The 19,595-nt window shown below is 43.2% G+C and overlaps 1 protein-coding gene across 9 annotated transcripts in view; it reads left to right on the plus strand.

Annotated features, from left to right (window-relative positions):
• SIPA1L2 (signal induced proliferation associated 1 like 2) overlaps positions 1 to 19,595 on the plus strand; it is a 240,798-nt gene that overhangs the window by 155,316 nt on the left and 65,887 nt on the right. For all 9 annotated transcript variants that reach the window (XM_019797353.2, XM_011222166.3, XM_011222167.3 and 6 more), the window contains 2 exons: positions 2,985 to 3,159; positions 10,055 to 10,158. In XM_019797353.2, coding sequence (XP_019652912.2) covers positions 2,985 to 3,159; positions 10,055 to 10,158 — 279 coding nt within the window. The remainder of the gene's footprint in view (positions 1 to 2,984; positions 3,160 to 10,054; positions 10,159 to 19,595) is intronic.

Genomic DNA, 19,595 nt, shown 5'->3' on the forward strand with positions numbered 1-19,595 from the left:
TTCAGAACTGTTAAATCAAGGTCAGTGGGAAGGGTGAGAGGTTAGGGGATAACCTGAGGTCTGGAAGGCTTGGATACAAACCCTGTTCTGAGAGAATTGGGAATTTTAGTACTTGGGAGCTGGAGTCTCCCCCTTTGTTTTGTGCCCCAATTAACTGCAGGGTGTGCTGCTGGCTTTGTGATACAACACAGGAGGAGTGATGGTCGATATTACATTCCAGTTGTTTTCATGAGGTTTGTAAGAGATTTAAGACAGAGGAGTCTCTTCAGCATTTCATTCTGTTACAGCTTTAGTGGAATGACAGCCGTTGTAGCAAGCAAACCACAATTGTTTGTTCTAAGACCCTAGAGATAGTTCCATTTTGTGACCTCCTCACGGTAAACGTGTGTGATGCCCATGCCATGCTGTGCACGTGCCACAGGACATTTTCACTGCACCAGAACTCTGATGGTTGTCATGAATGCTTGGGGGCTTTGAAATCTATTAGAGCCACATCCCCTAATTTTCATGGGCCCAGGGGCTTCTTGGAGGGAATGCAGATCCTGTTCACAGTCAGGGTCTAGACTCCGGCTGGTTTGTCCGATGGCTGGGAAGAGGGCTGTGAAGTGGACAGCACTGCAGCCGGCAAAGTAGGCCTAGGGGAGTCCAGTTCTCTGGGTGTTTGGCCTTTGCCTGAACGAGAGTCCACCAGGACTCAGTCCAGAAGACTCAGGAATCACATACAGAAATTGTGCCCGTCCGGTGAGCACTCTGCTTAACGGGCATGAGGCCACACTAGCCCAAACCGTTGGGCCCCATACAGCTTTCCTCAGGGCCTCCTCCCATGGGTGTTGACATGAGAAGAGAAGGGGCTCTCCCGCTGGAGATGCCAGGGCAGACTGGGACAAGCGGCAGGGGGGTCTAGGGGCATTGGAGGCCTCGGTGGCCCAAGACGAGGTGGCCAGATGGTATTGACGTGTGGCGCTGGCAGAGCCCTGACGTGAGCAGCAGGAGGAAGAGCAGAGGGCAGGCAAAGAGTATGGAGCCCCAAGGATGTGTATGACAGTGTTGCAGACTGTGGGTGCAGGCGAGGCGATGGGGGCCGGGATGCACAGGCATTTGGGCCTGCGGGATGTTGGGGTTACATGCGCCAGCGCTAACCATCCCACTGCATCTCTGGTGGACTGTCATTAAGGCTAGGGCCAGATAATGGGAGAGAGTTGCAGTCCTCTTCTCATGGCCAAAGAGTCGTCAAGCTAATGTGATACCTGGGATAGGAAGGCCTTGTTAGAGGACTAGCATGGATCCTGACAGTCGCTGAGATCGCCAACATCTGTGGTGATAATTGCTAGTCCCGTGTTTCCCGAGTGGCTTTAACATCCTGAAACGTCTTCTGAGTCACCCAGGAACAATGAGTGTTTCTGATGAAGTAAGAGTACGCATTTTTATTGCACTTCATATTTTTTCTAGATGATGGTCTATTTGCAGTAAATATGGTGTCTCATTTATTTGGAGAGTTGAGTCGATCAGAAACCTTTTTTCCTCAGTCTCTGGAAGAATGGAAATGTTTCTCTACTTGACCCTCTTAAAGAACTACCTCAATAAAATGTATCATACTAGCTATAAAGTCACTTGTGCACAGCATCTCCTGTCTCCCCACGCGGGGCACGAGTCACTGTCCTCACTGTGCAGGTGAGGGTCGTAGGCTCTGACAGGAACCCGGGCCTGTGGGCTGCCCAGTATGCCGTGGGGTCCATCGCCATAGGGTAGCTCCTTCAGTCACGCTATGAACACACGATGCTTCCTTTCATAGCACTTAGTCTGGGTCGACTACATTCTGAGTGTAGTGCTGGTTGACTCTCTGTTCAACTCTCAATGTGTCTTAAGTGCAGTGAGGTGCTTCCTACAGTCCTCCCAGATCACCCGGGCAGGTGGCTTCCTACCTTCCTTGGATCATATGTTGCCATTAGGTAACGTGGATGTGACTGCTTTTATCACTCTGCTGCTCAAGGGAAATGAATATTGTTTTGCCTTATTTTACTGGTCGTCAGCTATGAATTTTGATTAAAGGCTCGATTTTATGGCTTGATAATGAAAGCGAACAGTGTTATGGTTGGATGCCTTTAGGAAATCGGTGATGAATCTGTCAGTTTCTGAGGCTCGGACAGCTGGTAGGAAGATAAGTGCTCTGATTTCATGAGTCGGAAGGAGTTTCTCTTTGGCTACAATACGAAAGCTGTAAACTGGACCCCGTGTCTCCCCAGCCTCGGGAGAAAGCAGTCCTGTGGTTTCCAGCCCAATAAGAGATTGATGGTGAGTTAGCGTTACAGCAGGAACTCTTCAGTGGCTCATAAAATTCTTTATGGTCTCTTGTATATTTAGCAGATGTTTTCTTTGCAAGACAGTCAAAAATACAGAAATGACTATAATTTTATAGCCAGAATTACTTTCATGGACACAAAACATTGTTCTATTTATATACATATATCACAGTGCCCACTGGGATTCCTTCCTTACTGGACCTTCATTTAATTTGTTTGTTCATTATTGTCTTTCGTATTTTCATGAATGTTCAAAGAACAACAACAACAAAAGCATCAGGAGCCAGAGAGGGAAAACTTGAAAGTTTGTGGCTTTTTTTTTTTTTTTTTCTTCTGACTTGAAAGATGATGCTCCTTACTGCACGAGGGTGTAAGATTCGGTACTTCCAAGGTTGTTTTTTAAGTAGGTGCCTGGGGCTGTCTGCCCTTCCTGGAAACCGGTCCATCCCACACGGCCATGGCCATCCATTCTGTTTTTTAGGGTTTCTGCCATTTCTCCAGCTCTATCTGGGCGGTTTCTGGGTTGGTTAGATATCTGTAGCATTTTGCATGATGACAATTGCTTCCTCTTTTGCTTATTCGCTTATGGGAATTATTTCCTGGCATGCTTACTGTTTTAATTTTACTGGAAGTGAGCTTGTCTGATGCTCTTTGCCAAGTAATTCTGTTTCTCCCCCATTTCAGCTGAGCTTTCAGCACAAGATCGGGATCCTCTATTGCAAAGCAGGCCAGAGCACAGAGGAGGAGATGTATAACAATGAGACCGCGGGACCAGCCTTTGAGGAATTCCTTGATCTTCTGGGCCAGCGAGTCCGGCTGAAAGGATTTACCAAATATCGAGCTCAGCTAGACAATAAAAGTAAGCTTCCTATTTGTGTGTGCGCGCAAATTTAATTCTCCAAAGGTAGGCACACCGCATAAATCTAAGTGAGCGATCACATGCCCTCCTGCTCTTGACCCCGGCAGTGGCCTCGCCAAGCTTATTTGGGACAGAGTTGAGGTTTCCTCAGATGAGCAAAGGAAGCACATTTCTCAAGAGGTATGTGTTTCGCAGAAGCTCAAAAGGTCAATTCTTTTTCTGTAACACCAGCAGAGAGATTCCCCAGTGTTCTGTGAAGAATCTTTTAATATTTTCTTCTTTCTTTTAGCCTCACCTCTTCTCTCACACCCTTGTTCTGATATACCAAGGACGAGCACTGCGTTTGTTTCTAAAAGACAAAATATTAGCACGTTCGCTCATGCCATGTTCTCAGGCTCATTCTGTTCATTTCTGGTTTCACAGTGTTAACCAGGGAATTGAAACAGTGGGTAAAAGCTGATGCATGCTGTTTTCCAGTGACGCTGCTCAGGCCCCTTGTGCGGGGCACACACTAGCTCTAAGGTGGCGATCTACAGCACAGACTTGGCACCAGCCCGTGATGTGCACATTTGTGTCTTCATTGGAAGAATCCTGTTCCTTCTGGTCCTCATAAATTCGGAGTATTCTGTCTTTGTCTTTGTGCTGTTAGATTTCATGGCTATCAGCATCTGAAATATTCTGGGCAGAGTAATTTTGTGTATTTTGGGAAATTCTCCTTATTATCAAGCAATTAACTGTTTACTCTTCGTACAGTTGGAGGAAGTGGGAAGGCATGTAGCCCACTCCTAGTAGGGATGGTGAAGTGGGAACTTCTTTCCCATGGGAGTGTCTGTGTGAGACCGTCTGAGGTCGTCCCATGGCTCCGTGCCCCCAGTGTCCTTTAACTTGGGACCCTCATAGATACTTGCCTACATCAGGGTGGGGCCAAGTCTTTGTGTGCCTGTCAATCAGATCTGTTTTTTTTTTTTTTAAAGATTTTATTTATTTATTCGACAGCGATAGAGACAGCCAGAGAGAGAGGGAACACAAGCAGGGGGAGTGGGAGGAAGAAGCAGGCTCATAGCAGAAGAGCCTGATGTGGGGCTCGATCCCATAACGCCAGGATCACGCCCTGAGCTGAAGGCAGACGCTTAACCGCTGTGCCACCCAGGCGCCCCAGATCTGGTTTTTTAAATCTGTTTCTGAAAGTTTACATTTAGAACATAGCTCCTCCAATCTGGAGACCGTGTTACCTCATGTGTGGGCCCCTGTGTGTCCTACACATATGCCAAGGTTGGACGTTGACTATTAGGATGCATATTGCTCTTGCCTCAGATCTGTAAAAATTAGGGAATAATTTGTGACACCCACTGTAGTGTCCACATATGAGGCCTTTTCTGATTTTCCTTCCTTTTTCTTTGCAAATTCCCCTGGAGGTGTGGGCATGCTGCCCTTAGGGACAACCTTCCTGGAAAGCCAGTGCTGACATGGAGTCATTAGTATGCATGCCTGTCCTCTCTCTTCAGTGGGGTGGATCGAGGAAATGTTGTAAGAACTTCCGATCTGTACGTTCTGTAAAACTGCAACACAGATAATGTAAATATTTTCCTACGTATAAGAACTGACATCAGTGGTGTCCTTTGCAAATATATTCTCCCATTCCGTGGGCTGTCTCTTAGTTTTTTTGACTGTTTCCTTGGCTGTGCAGAAGCTCTTTATCCTGATAAAGTCCCATAAGTTCATTTTATCTTTTATTTCTCTTGCCTTTGGCGATGTGTCGTGAAAAAGGTTGCTCTGGCCGATGTCATAGAAGTTGTTGCCTATGTTCTCCTCTAGAATTTTGATGGATTCCTGTCTCACATTGAGGTCTTTCATCCATTTGGAGTTTATTTTTGTGTATGGTGTGAGAGAGTGGTCAAGTTTCATTCTTTTGCATGTAGCTGTCCAATTTTCCCAGCACCATTTATTGAAGAGACTGTCTTTTTTCCACCGGATGTTTTTTCCTGCTTTATCAAAGATTAGTTGCCCAAAGAGCCGAGGGTCCATTTCTGGGTTCTCTATTCTGTTCCATTGGTCGATGTGTCTGTTTTTGTGCCAGTACCATGCTGTCTTTGTGATCACAGCTTTGTAGTACAGCTCGAAATCCGGCATTGTGATGCCCCCAGCTTTGTTTTTCCTTTTCAACAGTTCCTTGGAGATTCGGGGCCTTTTCTGGTTCCATACAAATTTAAGGACTATTTGTTCCAGTTCTTTGAAAAATGTCCTCGGTATTTTGATCGGGATAGCATTGAAAGTGTAGATTGCTCTGGGTAGTATGGACATTTTAACTATGTTAATTCTTCCAATCCATGAGCATGGAATATTTTTCCATCTTTTTATGTCTTCCTCAATATCTTTCAAAAGTGATCTATAGTTTCTAGGATATAGGTCCTTTACGTCTCTGGTTAAGTTAATTCCAAGGTAACGTATGGTTTTTGGTGTTATTGTAAATGGGATGGATTCCCTAATTTCTCTTTCTTCAGTCTCGTTATTCGTGTATAGAAATGCAACTGATTTCTGGGCATTGATTTTGTATCCTGCCACCTTACTGAATTGTTCTATAACTTCTAATAGTTTGGGAGTGGATTCCTTTGGGTTTTCCATATAGAGTATCATGTCATCTGCAAAGAGAGACAGTTTGACTTCTTCTTTGCCGATTTGGATACCTTTGATCCCTTTTTGTCTTCTGATTGCTGTTGCAAGGACTTCTAGTACTATGTTGAATAATAGTGGCGAGAGTGGGCATCCTTGTCGTGTTCCTGATCTTAAGGGAAAGGCTTCCAGCTTTTCCCCATTGAGAATAATGCTTGCAGTAGGCTTTTCATAGATGGCTTTTATGAGATTGAGAAATGTACCCTCTATTCCTACACTCTGAAGGGTTTTAATCAGGAAAGGATGCTGTATTTTGTCAAATGCTTTTTCTGCATCAATTGAGAGGATCATATGGTTCTTGAGTCTTTTCTTGTTGATATGATGTATCACATTGATTGATTTGCGAGTGTTGAACCATGCTTGCATCCCAGGTATGAATCCCACTTGGTCATGATGGATAATCCTTTTAATGTACTGTTGGATTCTATTAGCAAGGATCTTGTTGAGGATTTTGGCATCCATATTCATTAGAGAAATCGGTCTGTAATTCTCCTTTTTGAGGGGGTCTTTGCCTGGTTTGGGGATCAAGGTAATATTAGCCTCATAGAATGAGTTTGGTAGCTTTCCTTCTGTTTCTATTTTTTGAAATAGCTTTAGGAGAATAGGTATTATTTCTTCTTTGAATGTTTGGTAGAATTCCCCAGGAAAACCGTCTGGGCCTGGAGTTTTATTATTTGGAAGGTTGTTTATCACTGACTCAATTTCTTCATAGTTAATTGGCCTATTTAAGAAATCTATTTCTTCCTGTTTCAGTCTTGGTAGTTTATAGGTTTCCAGGAAGGCCTCCATCTCTTCCAGATTGTTTAGTTTTTTGGCATATAGCTGTTGATAAAAGTTTCTAATAATCCTTGCAATTTCAATGGTGCTGGTCGTGACCTCTCCCTTTTCAGTCATAATTTTAATAATCTCAGTCCTTTCTCTTTGTTTTTGGACAAGTTTTGCCAGTGGTCTATCAATTTTATGGATTCTCTCAAAGAACCAGCTTCTAGTCCTGTTGATCTGCTCTACTGTGGTTCTGGTCTCTAATTCATTGATTTCTGCTCTAATCTTGGTCAACTCCTTCCTTGTCAGTGGGTTAGGCCTGTCCCTCTGTTGCTGTTCCAGTTTCTTGAGGTGAGAATATAGAAACTGCATTTTAGATTTTTCTATTCTTTTGAGTGAGGCTTGGATGGCTATGTATTTCCCCCTTAGGACTGCCTTTGCAGTATCCCATAGGTTTTGGACCGTTGTGTATTCATTCTCGTTGGTCTCCATAAATTGTTTAATTTGTTTTTTGATTTCCTGGTTTATCGAGTCATTCTTGAGCAGGATGGTTCTTAGCCTCCAAGTGTTTGAGTTTCTTCCAGGTTTTTCCTTGTGGTTGAGTTCCAATTTCAGAGCGTTGTGGTCTGAGAATATGCAGNCTGACATCAGCTTTGAATTTTTATGACCTAGGAGATACATGTCCCTGACCCATTACAGATGCCGTGCTAAGCACCTTCGCTCACGGAAATGATAACATGAGAATGAGATTTCGACATATTGATTCTCCTCATCAACAAATCTAAGTTATTTTTATGAGCAAGGCAAGGTGTTCTGTGAGATATCTAAGACATCCCTGTAGTAAAGAGGAGGTTTCTAAGAATTCTGTCTCATGAAATGGTCAAATAAAATAATGTCTCTCATAGAACAGACACACAAAAACAATCTTCCTTTTTAAATTCAGGACAGTGGTGTTGTACTCTTCACTCTGTCCTCCCACAGGACCTTGGTCGAATCTGAGCCATGGGGAAATGTAGAGTGTCCGGATGTTCCTTCTGGCTTGAAGATGGGTTCTTCCTGTCCTAAGTACAAAGTGAAATGAAGTTGGAACAGAGGGGACAAGAGCCACTAAGACCATCGGCTGGCTCACCAGAGTGGAGTATAGAGCCCAGGCCATGCACAGCTTCTCTTGGGTCTGCATGCAGAGGTGACAAAACTGGGGACTTCCATGATGGCCCGCGTCTGTTTTCCATCAGAAATATTTGCAGCAGACCCTTGAACAAGCTCGTCAGTTCACCTTCTCCATTACCGTACTGACATTTGAGATGAAAACTTTTCAGAATATTTAATTTCAGAAATCCATCTTGTAGTACTATTTGGGATGGATAAATTATGATTGCATTTTTTAAAGTGTTTTCTCCCCGCAGGGGCACCTGGGTGGCTCAGTCAGTGAAGCATCTGCCTTTGGCTCAGTTCATGATCCCTGGGTCCTGGGATCGAGCCCCAGGTCGAGCTCTGCTCAGCAGGAAGTCTACTTCTCCCTCTCACTCTCCCTCTGTGCTCTCTTTCTCTCAAATAAATAAACAAAATCTTTAGGGGAGAAAAAAGTGCTTTCCCCCCTAAATTCATCTTTCCACTTTCACCACAATTTCCTGAAGCTGAAACCTGTTGACCAGGCTATCAGCTATCTATGAGGATTTCTCTCGCTGAATTCTGCCCATCGGAATAGCAGGGTGTTATGATGAGAATTGTTGAATGTGCTGGGTTATTTCAGCCCCGACCTTCATGTTGTTATTAACGAGTCAGTTCTTCATGGAAGAAGACAATTATCATTTCCTTGTGACCTTGCTCGCTTACTTCCAAAGCCACACTCTCTGTCTTCAGCCAGGACAGTTGAAATGGAACAATACTTTCCAAGAAGTCCAAAAAAACAAAACAAAACAAAAAAAACAAATATGTACTTAATATATAGGTCCAAGAGATAATTGCATTATTTGGGGACGGGTTAGTATACAGCTTATTGGATGAATATCCCCTCTTATCATCTACAAGTTGATTTGTCAATATCTGTATGTAAACATTTTAAATACTTCCCTTTCTGATTAAATTGTCTGCTATGAATACGTTTTCAGAATCTGCAAAACTAGATGTGATATTTTTTTTTCTAGAAAATTTTCAGGACCGTTTCTGACTTAGAATGAATATTCAAAAGAAAAAGTGCAAGATTCAGAAAGAAAATAATAAAGGCCCATGAAGGCTAAATGTTGTAATGTTTTTAAAGTAAAATTAAAATATTTAGATTTAAAAATGAGGGGCACCTAGGTGGCTCAGTCAGTTAAGCGTCCGACTCAAGCTCAGCTCAGGTCTTGATCTCAGGGTTGTGAGTTCAAGCCCCATGTTGGGCTCCATGCGGGCATGGAACCTACTTGAAAAAAAAAAAAGTTAACCCAAGATGATTAGACTTTCCCCAACAAACATGATGGAATAAACTTTCTTTTAAATGACCTTGAATAGCATTGTTTCTTGTTTAAAAAATAGACAAACTTATATGTTGGTCAAAGATTGAGAAAGGCAGATCTGAATTCTGTTTACATCTTACTTTCTAGGTATCTTTTTGCCTTTATTTATCCATATACAAAGTGGTTCAAAACTCCACCCTAAGATCATTATGTAAATGTTGGTTCAGGTGCCTGAAACTCTCAGTCTGTGGTAATCTGTTGATAATACAGATGGATTTTGAATTTGCAAAGAATCATTCTGCTTTTCAGAAGGTGAATAGCTGTGTGATTAAGAAGGGTTCAGATGTCATAGTCTTAAACATGTGTCAGCACATAATATACAGTAAGCGATCCCCTTCATTCTCCACCATCTTAATCATCCGACTATACCATTGCCTTGCCTGCTGCAAAGAGAAGGAAATTAATTACATGATTCAGGGAAAGAAATCTTGAACACTTTTTTGTTCTTATTTCCATATTAAGTCAGTCCTGTTTCGTGTTGTTGAGTTCTGGAAGATCAGGTGTCCAGGAATCACTTCAGAATTAACTGTAAACACACACGCCCAGAATGGGGCAAGGAGAGCTGCTAGTTAGCTCGTACCCTTCAAATAATGGCACCCACACCCGCCCCCAGCTGCGCCTCCAGCTTCTGGCCTCTCCTGCTTCCCTGTGCTCCGCCGCGTCCGTGGCGGGTCCTCAAAGTCAGTATTTCGAAGGTGAGCGTGTTGAGGAAAGGGCAGGGGGGAAGCCCCTGGGTGAGAGCAAATGAGGAGACGCCTGAGCCTTCAGGCCACAGACGTGGGTTGGAGAGTGGCAGGAACAGTGCACAGCCAGAGAGCAGAGTGGCCGCCAGGACACACAGGTGGTTGAGAGTTGGGTGGTCTGTTTGCTAAATGAATTGCCTTCGGAAGAACAACCTTGTAAGTGTCACTCTGCTGACTTTCGCAGTTGCCTGACTTGTTTTTGTCCTTCACCTCTGTTTTCAGCTGATTCTACAGGAACGCACTCCCTGTACACCACATACAAAGACTATGAAGTCATGTTCCACGTGTCCACCATGCTGCCCTACATGCCCAACAACAGACAGCAGGTGGGTCCTGCCTCCGCCTTCCAGATCTGAGCTCAACCTGCCGATGGGCTTCGTGCACTCAGAATTGGCAAAGCATCACGGGGCGGGGGGGTTGTTTTTGGTGTTTTCTTCAATAGCATGAATAATTTTTGACTCTTTTCATCATTTGGAAGTAGTTGCCCTTTAAAAGGGAGGCTTTTTCCATAGTGGTATTGCGCTTTTTCCTTATAAAACTTGGAAACTCTTCCACACACACCTTTATTGCTTGCTAGGCAAAATCTTAGTGGAAACCAGCGTCCGTTGTGTTCATTATAAATAAGCCAGCGAGGTAAGCTGAGCTCAGGTTTCTGAGTGCAGGTAGATAGCTAATTTATAGAAAATACTGTAAGAACGGTTCTTATAACTTATTTGTGGCATGATTCAGTTTTAGCGATTTGATTGTATTTGGGTTAAATCGGGAGTTAAAACAAAGTTTGTTTTCATGTCTAGGAAGTTTAGCTCTGATGTCATTCAGCTGCACTGCTTTACTATAAAAATACATTAGCGCACCAGGAACTGCATAGCAGTTGCTCGGTAAAATTTGTTGAATGAGGGGCGCCTGGGTGGTTCAATAAGTTAAGCGTCTGCCTTTGGCTCAGGTCATGATCTCAGGGTCCTGGGATCCACCCCAATGTTAGGTTCCGCCCTCAGTAAAGAGTCTGCTTCTCTCTCTCCCCCCTCTCTCCACTCGTGCCCCCTCTCTCTCTGTCTCAAATAAATAAAAAAAAAAACCCAAACAGAATTTGTTGAATGAATGAAACTTAATTGCAACAGAGAATTTTCCTTCTCTCTCTTTTTTTTAATGCTCATGAAATTCAATGAAGTAGTTAAAATATACATTTTGCAAAGAAACCACTTGCCCCATCCCCATCACTAATTGCAAGAACCTCCTTCAGCCTTCCAGCAGGGTTGAGAAGGCAGGCTCCTGAATCCGGCCCAACTCTTCACAGTAGAGAGAGCTCCTCTTTCCTTTTTCCTTCTCATTGACAACCAGATTTTCTGACCATTTATCTAATACTTAAGCTCAGTGCCTTGTCCTTCCTGAGTGATCTGCAGTGTTTTCTAATAATCAGATTTCTTACCTCTACCATCAGAAAATCTGCCTTTTGATCCCATATCTGTATGGGTTTTTGTTTTGTTTTGTTTTTCTGTCTTTTTAAAAAGAATATTTATTTGAGAGAGAGAGCACGAGCGGGGTGGAGGGAGGCGCAGAGGGACAAACAGACTCCCCACTGAGCAGGGAGCCCAATGTGGGGCTCAATCCCAGGACCCTGAGATCATGACCTGAGCTGAAGTCAGACGCTTATAGGAGCCACCCAGGTGCCCCTATTTCTGTATGCTTTTTTAAAAGGTAGCATTACAATCACTAGATCACATGTATGTATTTATATGTTTTAACCTGAAGGATTTCTAGCTCTTTAAAAAAAATTACTTGGAATAATGCCAAACAGATTCACTCACTATTAAGCTTAATTTAGACCAGTGCAGTTGTCCGGCAGATACTTGTGAATCATTCAGTAATTAAACTCTGTGTGAGTTGTTGCCCAGAAAACTGATAGGGCCTCCTCCAGCCAGGAAATCTGTCAGTCCTTTAGCAGAAGTAGAGCCAGTGCCTTTTGACCCCAGTTATCGAGTGTTCAAACCACAAAGCCCTTCCAGATCCCTAATTACTTGAACCACTGGATTCCAAACTGGATTGGCCCCCATCATTTCCCTTATGGCAGCCTCTGGAATTCTAACGTCTGCTGGGATTTGCTGTTAGCAGAGCTCAAACCAGGCTTTCCCCTGCCTCCTTTCGGTTGCATAATAATTAAAATCTGTGGGTTTATGAGTTCTCTGTACCTTTTTTTTTTTTTCCACTGAAACTATCCTTAAAGTCCTACACACAAAAAAAGTAGATGGAAGGACAGATGTTGGGGAGTGAGGAATGGATGGGTGTTTTAAGCTTCCCAAACTGTAAATTAAAAAAAATATATATATATATACCCTGTAAATTGATACTAAACATTACAGACTCTGTAGCTTAAAGACTTACCTAGTTACTTCTTGGTTGTTTTCTTAAACTTGAGCGAGAATCCATGACGTTGAGTACGTTTTGATGATGGATTGGAGGTGGAAAACTGTAAAATTGTTTGTCTTGCTTTTTTAATCAGTGCTCTTATTGTGTCTGGAATATATATGATCCTACATATGGTCCATTGGGAAATCTGTGTGTGAGAAACACTATGTAGGCAAGTATTCATGGTATAGAGGGGTTGGTAAAAAAGCGGAAACGAGAGTCAATGGACATATTCTGAACTTGCCACTGCCAGTCACTCGCCTTGTGTCTTTGGGTAAGATCTTAGCCTCTCAAGAAATCGGATGATTATATAATGAGGACCTGGTTCAAATGGCCAGCAGTAGTTCCTTGGAAAACTGTGTGAAGAAGGATTCTGGGGCAGCATCTGGGCTCAGAGGAAAAGAATGTTGAATTTTAGAGAAACTTGCCACGGGTTTGGCAGTGGGGAGATGTAGCACACACAATACTTGGACTAGACAATCCACAGCGTGTCCCTCTTAGTGTCTGATTTCTGTGGTTCTAGGGCCCTCTTTGAGGCTTCCTGCTTCTAGGTGGAAAAATGGCTTCAACAGGAAAATGTAGTTACTAACAGAGCAAAAATTCTAGTGCTGTGCTATCTGGATTTCAATCCCAGCTACCAGCTTTGTGACCTTGGGCAAAATTTTCTATGCCTTAGTTTCCATTATCCCTGAATGCAGGGGCTTTGAACTCATTTCTTCATCGAGGTGTCCCCGTGCACCCAGAACCATACCCTGAACATGGTAGGCAGGCAGGAAACATTTGTTCAAGGAATAAATGAACCTTTCGTAGATGGTGGCTGGAATTAGGTGAGCTCATACCTATAAGGCACCTAATGGTGCCTGGTACACGGTGTGTGCAGTGATTTTACTTGCTGTTACGGTTTCATCATTTATTAGATATAAAGTGCAAGCATTTTAAATAACTTAATTTGCATTTTATTTTCCTGTTCCCAGTCCTACAGCTCTGGTATAAGAAACTAAGGCCTAGATAGTTAAGAAAGTAAGGGGCTAATTTATCAATAATTTCAGAAAATTATCTTTACTTTGGCATTTAATATTTTGCTAATCCTGGGTTGTTACCAGAATATTCTGTTTGTAGATAAATGTTGCCATTGTGCAATCTTGGAACATGCACTCCAAATTTGTTACAGGTCATACTGGCCCTTTGGACATCTCCCACCCACCTCACCTATGCCTGCAGATTATGTTAATACCAGGGGTAGAAATGTCTGAAATGACCAGCTGGGCTCCTGAGTGCAGCTTGAGGCCACAGAACTTAGCAAAGTTAGCTGGCCTGTACGTGAATGGTGCCTATAACTTTGGCCTCATTAGCACCATGGTGTTTGTGACTATTTAACTGGTCCAGACTCGTCCACATCAGGTATAATTTCTTGTGTTTGTTCTTGTAATAAATCAAGCTGAAAGCTGATTCCAAGATGTATTAAAAGTCTTTAGAGAGTTTACCACTGTTGCAAAAGAGTTCAGTGTTTGGAATGTATGACTCTTACAAAGAAAACCTAGCCAGCCCTAGGGAATGATAAGAGAGCCCGCTCTTGGAATGGTTTCCCTCTTCCCTGAAGATCCATCAGTCTCTCTGGGCCAGTTTGGCAGTCGGATTCTGTTTCCCAGGGCTGTCTCCCCCCGTATGCTTCCCCTCTGTCCCATAGACAAATCATAGATCAGCCATCATGGGTTGTTATCAGTGGAAAGAACGCCACAAATTAGCTTCAGACTTCACTTGGGCAGAGAGACTTTTTCCTTAGTCTAAGTATATCAAATGGATAAAGGTAGCATGGTTCCTGGTACCTATTAAATTATGATATTTTTTTTAATGCATGCATAAAGTTAGGGATGTCCTAGCCCCCAAGAGGTCCCTAAGGAATAAGGCCAAGCTTCTAGGTCTCTGAGATTCCATTTGAAGAATATTGCTATTAGCCTAGGGACAGACTTGACCTCTATAGGGGTAATGGAGACCCAGCTTGTTAGGTTTCAGCCAGGCTGGAACCCTTTCTCTATATAATTTGGATAGATGGCCGACCTGTCTTAAGGGGTTTCTGCACTTCTGTAAGTCCCTAATTGGAACTGCTAAGAAACCGTCCGTATATAGGAGGAACCTGCCTCATTAAGGGCTGTATGAACAGGTCCTGACTGCACTTGGGTTCACCTATAAATAATCATATGGAATATTTTGGAAGAATAAAATGCTTATTCAGCTTTCCATGATTAGATTTATCCCCAGGCCCTAAATAGGAATGTGTACTTATACAGGATAATAAGCACGATTGCTTACAATAGGGGTGGTACTGCCGGGTATCAGAAATAACTTGTATTTCCATAATCCTCTTATCTTCACTTTGTTATTATTATTATTATTTTTTTTTTAAAGATTCCATCCATTCATTCAACAGAGACAGAGACAGCCAGCGAGAGAGGGAACACAAGCAGGGGGAGTGGGAGAGGAAGAAGCAGGCTCACAGCAGAAGAGCCTGACGTGGGGCCCGATCCCATAACGCCAGGATCACGCCCTGAGCCGAAGGCAGACGCCCAACTGCTGTGCCAACCAGGCGCCCCTTCACTTTGTTATTAAATCATTAAAAATCTCCATTCTAGGTTTATTTCTGTTTCTCCAGTTACAGAATACTCAGGCCTTGCTCACTTAACTGGTTTGTATATTTATGCTTCCTATTAGTAAAATATATGTTTTATATTAATTATTTTACATAATATTTTTATATTGGTTATATAAAGTATATCCACAATGAATCCTTGAAATGGCAATTAAATTTGATATGATCTTGCTGATCTGAGATAAGAGCGCTTCACCTAGCTTTCCCTCGTTTTTTGTGGGGAGTAGGTAGCTGAGGCTTTCCCTCTCTGAATGTAGGTCTTGTGAATTTATGTGGTCAAGTGAGTAGGTTTCTCTCTCTTTCTTATTAGACTCCTGATCTATGTTCACATTTTTACTTTGCACAGGAAATTCTAGATATCTCTTAAAAATCAAAACAAAACTCTAACCACTGGGTTGTGTCTTGAGTAATAAATACATGAGCGTGTGGGGGGTGTGCGTGTGTGTTGTGTGCACACATGTAGAATTAGGAAGGTCTCTGATGGGGGAGAAGCTGGCCCTCTGTGTGAGGGGGAGAAACTTCCAAGCAGGGGGGTAGCAAGTGCAAAGGGCCTGTGTTGGAAACAGCTGGCCTGTGGGAGGGACAAGGTGGCTGTCTGGGAGGGGTGGTGGGGGACACGGTCAGAGGGGCGGGAAGGACAGGGTCAAAGGAGTCTTGGTCAACCCTGTTCCTACCAACAGGACTTTAGATTCCAGCCCAAGGACTGAGATCCGGAACTTGTGATCGGTTTTCAAGGGAATACATTTAATTTTTTGCTCAGTTCTGGGCTCATCTCTTGAATTTCAGAACATATAAGATAATCATTAAATGATGCAGTTTTCCCTTTGAAAGCATGCAAATTTTTACATATTTGCTTCTTAAGACAGGAGACTGTCTCTGGAGATCAGCCTTTTCTGGTTTCAAATTAAACTTTCTCTTTACTAATTCTGACTCTTAGAAACTTGTGAAGTACATCCAACTGCATTTCTTCCATATTGTATGGGCTGCCTCGCCCTCCCTCCAGAGTGAGGTACAAAATTCTTTCTCTACCTTAACTCTGCTAAGAAAAAAAGTACCAAGCGAGCCTGTCTGCATAGAGGCTGATCTACCTGACCTAGCTCAACTTTATGCCTCCTCGGATCCGAGTGTGGCTCCCTGACAGTTTTCTCTAGCCTTTGATTGTTGCATCGAGGTGGAACTGGTCCTGTGAAGCCCTGAAGTTTGGTTAGGGAATTGAGAATAAATCCGAGCATTGCTATTTCGTCGCATCTGGACACTTTTTGCCATGGAATTGGGTGAAGAATCACATTTCACTTTTCTTGTCATAACAAGAGTTTATTCCTGTTTCACTGCTTGAGTCAAGCGGTGGAGATTTCGTAGAATTGACTATGTAAATCTGTCTAACACAGTGTTTATTGACTCATTCTTACAGTCGAAGACACGAAGGCGGTTCTCTTGGCACTGGGAAGTGTCAGGAACTTCACGTCTAGAGGGGAGGAGTTAGGGCTAGAAGAAACCCTTCCTGAATTCCCCAAACAGTGCTAGAGGCGACTTCCTAATCTGGGGCCTTGCTTCACAGCCTGCTGGGCTGCTGTCCCCTTTCCCCGTCCAGGTCCGGACTCTGATGACATAGAATTTCACTGGCTGGTCAGAAGAAACACATAACTAATGACTAAAGAAAATATTTACCTTCAGATAAGAAGTCTGAGAAATTACTTAGGTTATTTAATGTTTGGCAAAATCCTGGAAAACAGTAAAATATTTCTGTGAGCTTCCCAGATGTTATTTTTCTTTAGCCTCTAAACAAAGTCAAGCATCCCCTTGATGGACAAGGTGGTAAGTTTTCTAATTTTATTCTCCTACAGAGAGCATCAGATTTTGCTCTTCTTAATGAGTCTCCTTTTTCCTCGCCCCTCCCGCCCCATGCACTTTATTGTTTTGCCAAGTACATTTTGTGACCCTGGTTCAATTAACTAGACTATTAAAAATGTTTTTGGCCCATTTTACAAAGCCAAAGAATATGCTTAGAAAGGGACATGTCATTGAGGGAACCAGCCTTTTAAATGGTGCTTCCACTATTCCTGTGTTGGGAAGTACAAAACTGGACCCAATGTCTTCCTTCTGGACAAAGAGAAAATGGGTGGGAATAGTTGTCCATTTTGCTGTTGCCCTTACAACAGCGAGGAAGCACGGACTCATGAGTTCATGCCTGCCCCACGCACGTAATCGAGAGAGCCGGCCAAGGGGAAGTGTATCACAGCAGCATGTAAGCAGGAGGGGCTGCAGAATTCACTGCCTGGCCTTGGCCGTCACAAGCGCCATCTTGTGCCCATCAATCTGAGAACTCTTGTGTTCGAGGATGTTGAGTCAAGTACAGAGCCAGCTGTTGGGTGCCATGTTCAACAGATATATTGAACACGGTGTTAGGTATTAAAGATACATTTTCTTTAACTTTTCATTCGTTCCGGATTTTCCCTTGTCCTATTATATAGTACCTGTGAATCCTGTGTTTCAGCTATTGTGGAAACGAGGGAGGAACATCTTAACCTGGTACAATTTCCAGCTTGTGCATTGATGTTTGTTGTAGATATTTATCCTTGCTTCCACTTTCTTTTCTTTATGTGAAATAGTTATCATGGTTATCATCTGTGTCCACGGTAGTAAGGGGAAATAATCACACAGTGTACAGGACCTGGTTTGCTACGTGCGTCCAAAACGGCACATTTTAACTTAAATATTTAGCAAACACTTTTAAAGCTACCGATGGCTCATTGGGTCTGTATTAATGTATATGAATGTGTGTCTTCAAAACTTCACCCAGACAGAAGGCGACTTTTGTGGGTGTGTGACTTTAACCGTGGTGCTTTAAATGGGAGTTTTTCAGCATATGAATCAGTGATTTAACTGGCATATCAGAGAACTCTGGAAGAAGGATCACTTCATCCCCAAGTTCCCCCACCTTTTATCGCGCTAAATCACAAGTCAGGGGCCTGACAATGAAATCCTTTTTGTATCTGGGTTGAAAAGGCTTTAAGAGTTGAACTTAATGCTCTTGCGGTGAGGTATGTTCTGTAGGTGCCAAATAAATTTAAGAGCAAGCTTGTTGTCTTTGTTATTGCTAGTAAAGAGAGATTTACTACCTGAGATTATCTCATTCCTGCAGTGACATCACCAGCTCCTATAAAGGTTATTGTCTCTATTAAAACTGAAGATCACAAGCTTTGTGAGCACACATACTGTGGTTCACTTGCACCAGCTTAGAGAGTGCTTTATGTATGGGCTTATCGACATATTCAGAGGGCAGTCACGGTTTTATTGCACAGCGTGATGTGGCTGGGATCCTGTATCCGTACCACTCATTTATGCCTTCAGCAGATGTGGCCTGGGTGTCGACTATGTCCTGGGCAGGCCATTAGAAACCAGGAAATCAGGGGCGCCTGGGTGGCTCAGTCGGTGAAGCGTCTGCCTTCGCCTCAGGTCATGATCCCAGGGTCCTGGGATCGAGCCCCGGTTCAGGCTTCCTGCTCCGAGGGGAGTCTGCTGCTCTCTTTCCATCTGCCCCTCCCGACCTCATGCCACCCCCTCGACCTCATGCCCCAACCTGACCCCATCTCTCTCTTTCTCAAATATATAAATAAAATCTTTAAAAAGAAAAAAAAAAAACCAGAAGGCAACAGGACATTTCTCCTGCCCTCCTGAAAGTGCTGACCTGAAGCGGGAGAAGTAAGTCACAATCAGCACGGTTCTATTACCACTAATGCACTAGAAGGAGGCCTGGGTGTGTGGGTGGAGTTGCCAGCATAGGCTTGCCAGGGAAGTACCTTTCCGGTGAGGAGGTGACTAAGTTAGAGCCCTGAGTTGTCCAGGAGCAACTTGGGGCGAAGGGAGCATTCTGGGCAAAAGGAGAATGAAAAGGGAAAGTGTTGTTAAAATGTTGCTGCTCAAAAAAAAACCACACAATAATAATAATAATAATAATAATAGTAATAGTAATAGTAATAATAAAATGTTGCTGCCCTGGGGTTCCTTGTCTTCTGCCACATTTATAATGTATAAGATTCTATACCATGGAGTTTTCCAGCCATTAATCTGGTAGAATTCTGTGTTTCTGAATCACACCTGAAAGGCCAGATTTCAGTTAAGTAGTTTGAATCTATTAGCTAGTGAAGTAACAGTCTTTCTGTGTTGCTGTTGTGGACAGGCCTGTGGGGAGCACAGGACACAGGTTAAGGCCCTAACACACTGATGTAGGACTTTTAGCAAACCTGAACCCTCTCTTTCATTCGGTCTGCTTGCTTTAAGTTGAAGAACTTAAACTATAAAATTCCTGAGAGCAGGAGTGCCTGGATGGCTCAGTCGGTTAAGCATCTGCCTTCAGCCCAGGTCATGATCTCAGGGTCTTGGGATGAAGCCCCACGTCGGGCTCCCTGCTCAGCGGGGAGCTTGCTTCTCCCTCTCCCACTGCCACTCACCCTGCTTGTGCTCTCTGGCTCTCTCTCTGTCAAATAAATAAATAAAACCTTAAAAAAATTCCTGAAAGTGTTTTAAGCGCTAACATGCTATTATATCAGGGTACGAAAGCTCAAGGTGAAAAGGATTTGAATTTTAAAGTGCAAGAGATTAACTGCATTAAGCTTGTCTTTCCATAAACGTTTCCAACGCAGCCCATCCTGCTTTTGCTGTGTCACCTTGAGGAGCAGTGACTTTCTGAGAGTGGCTCTTGCTTTCTGAATC

Source organism: Ailuropoda melanoleuca, chromosome 6, assembly GCF_002007445.2.
Source record: "Ailuropoda melanoleuca isolate Jingjing chromosome 6, ASM200744v2, whole genome shotgun sequence".
NCBI lineage: Eukaryota > Metazoa > Chordata > Mammalia > Carnivora > Ursidae > Ailuropoda > Ailuropoda melanoleuca.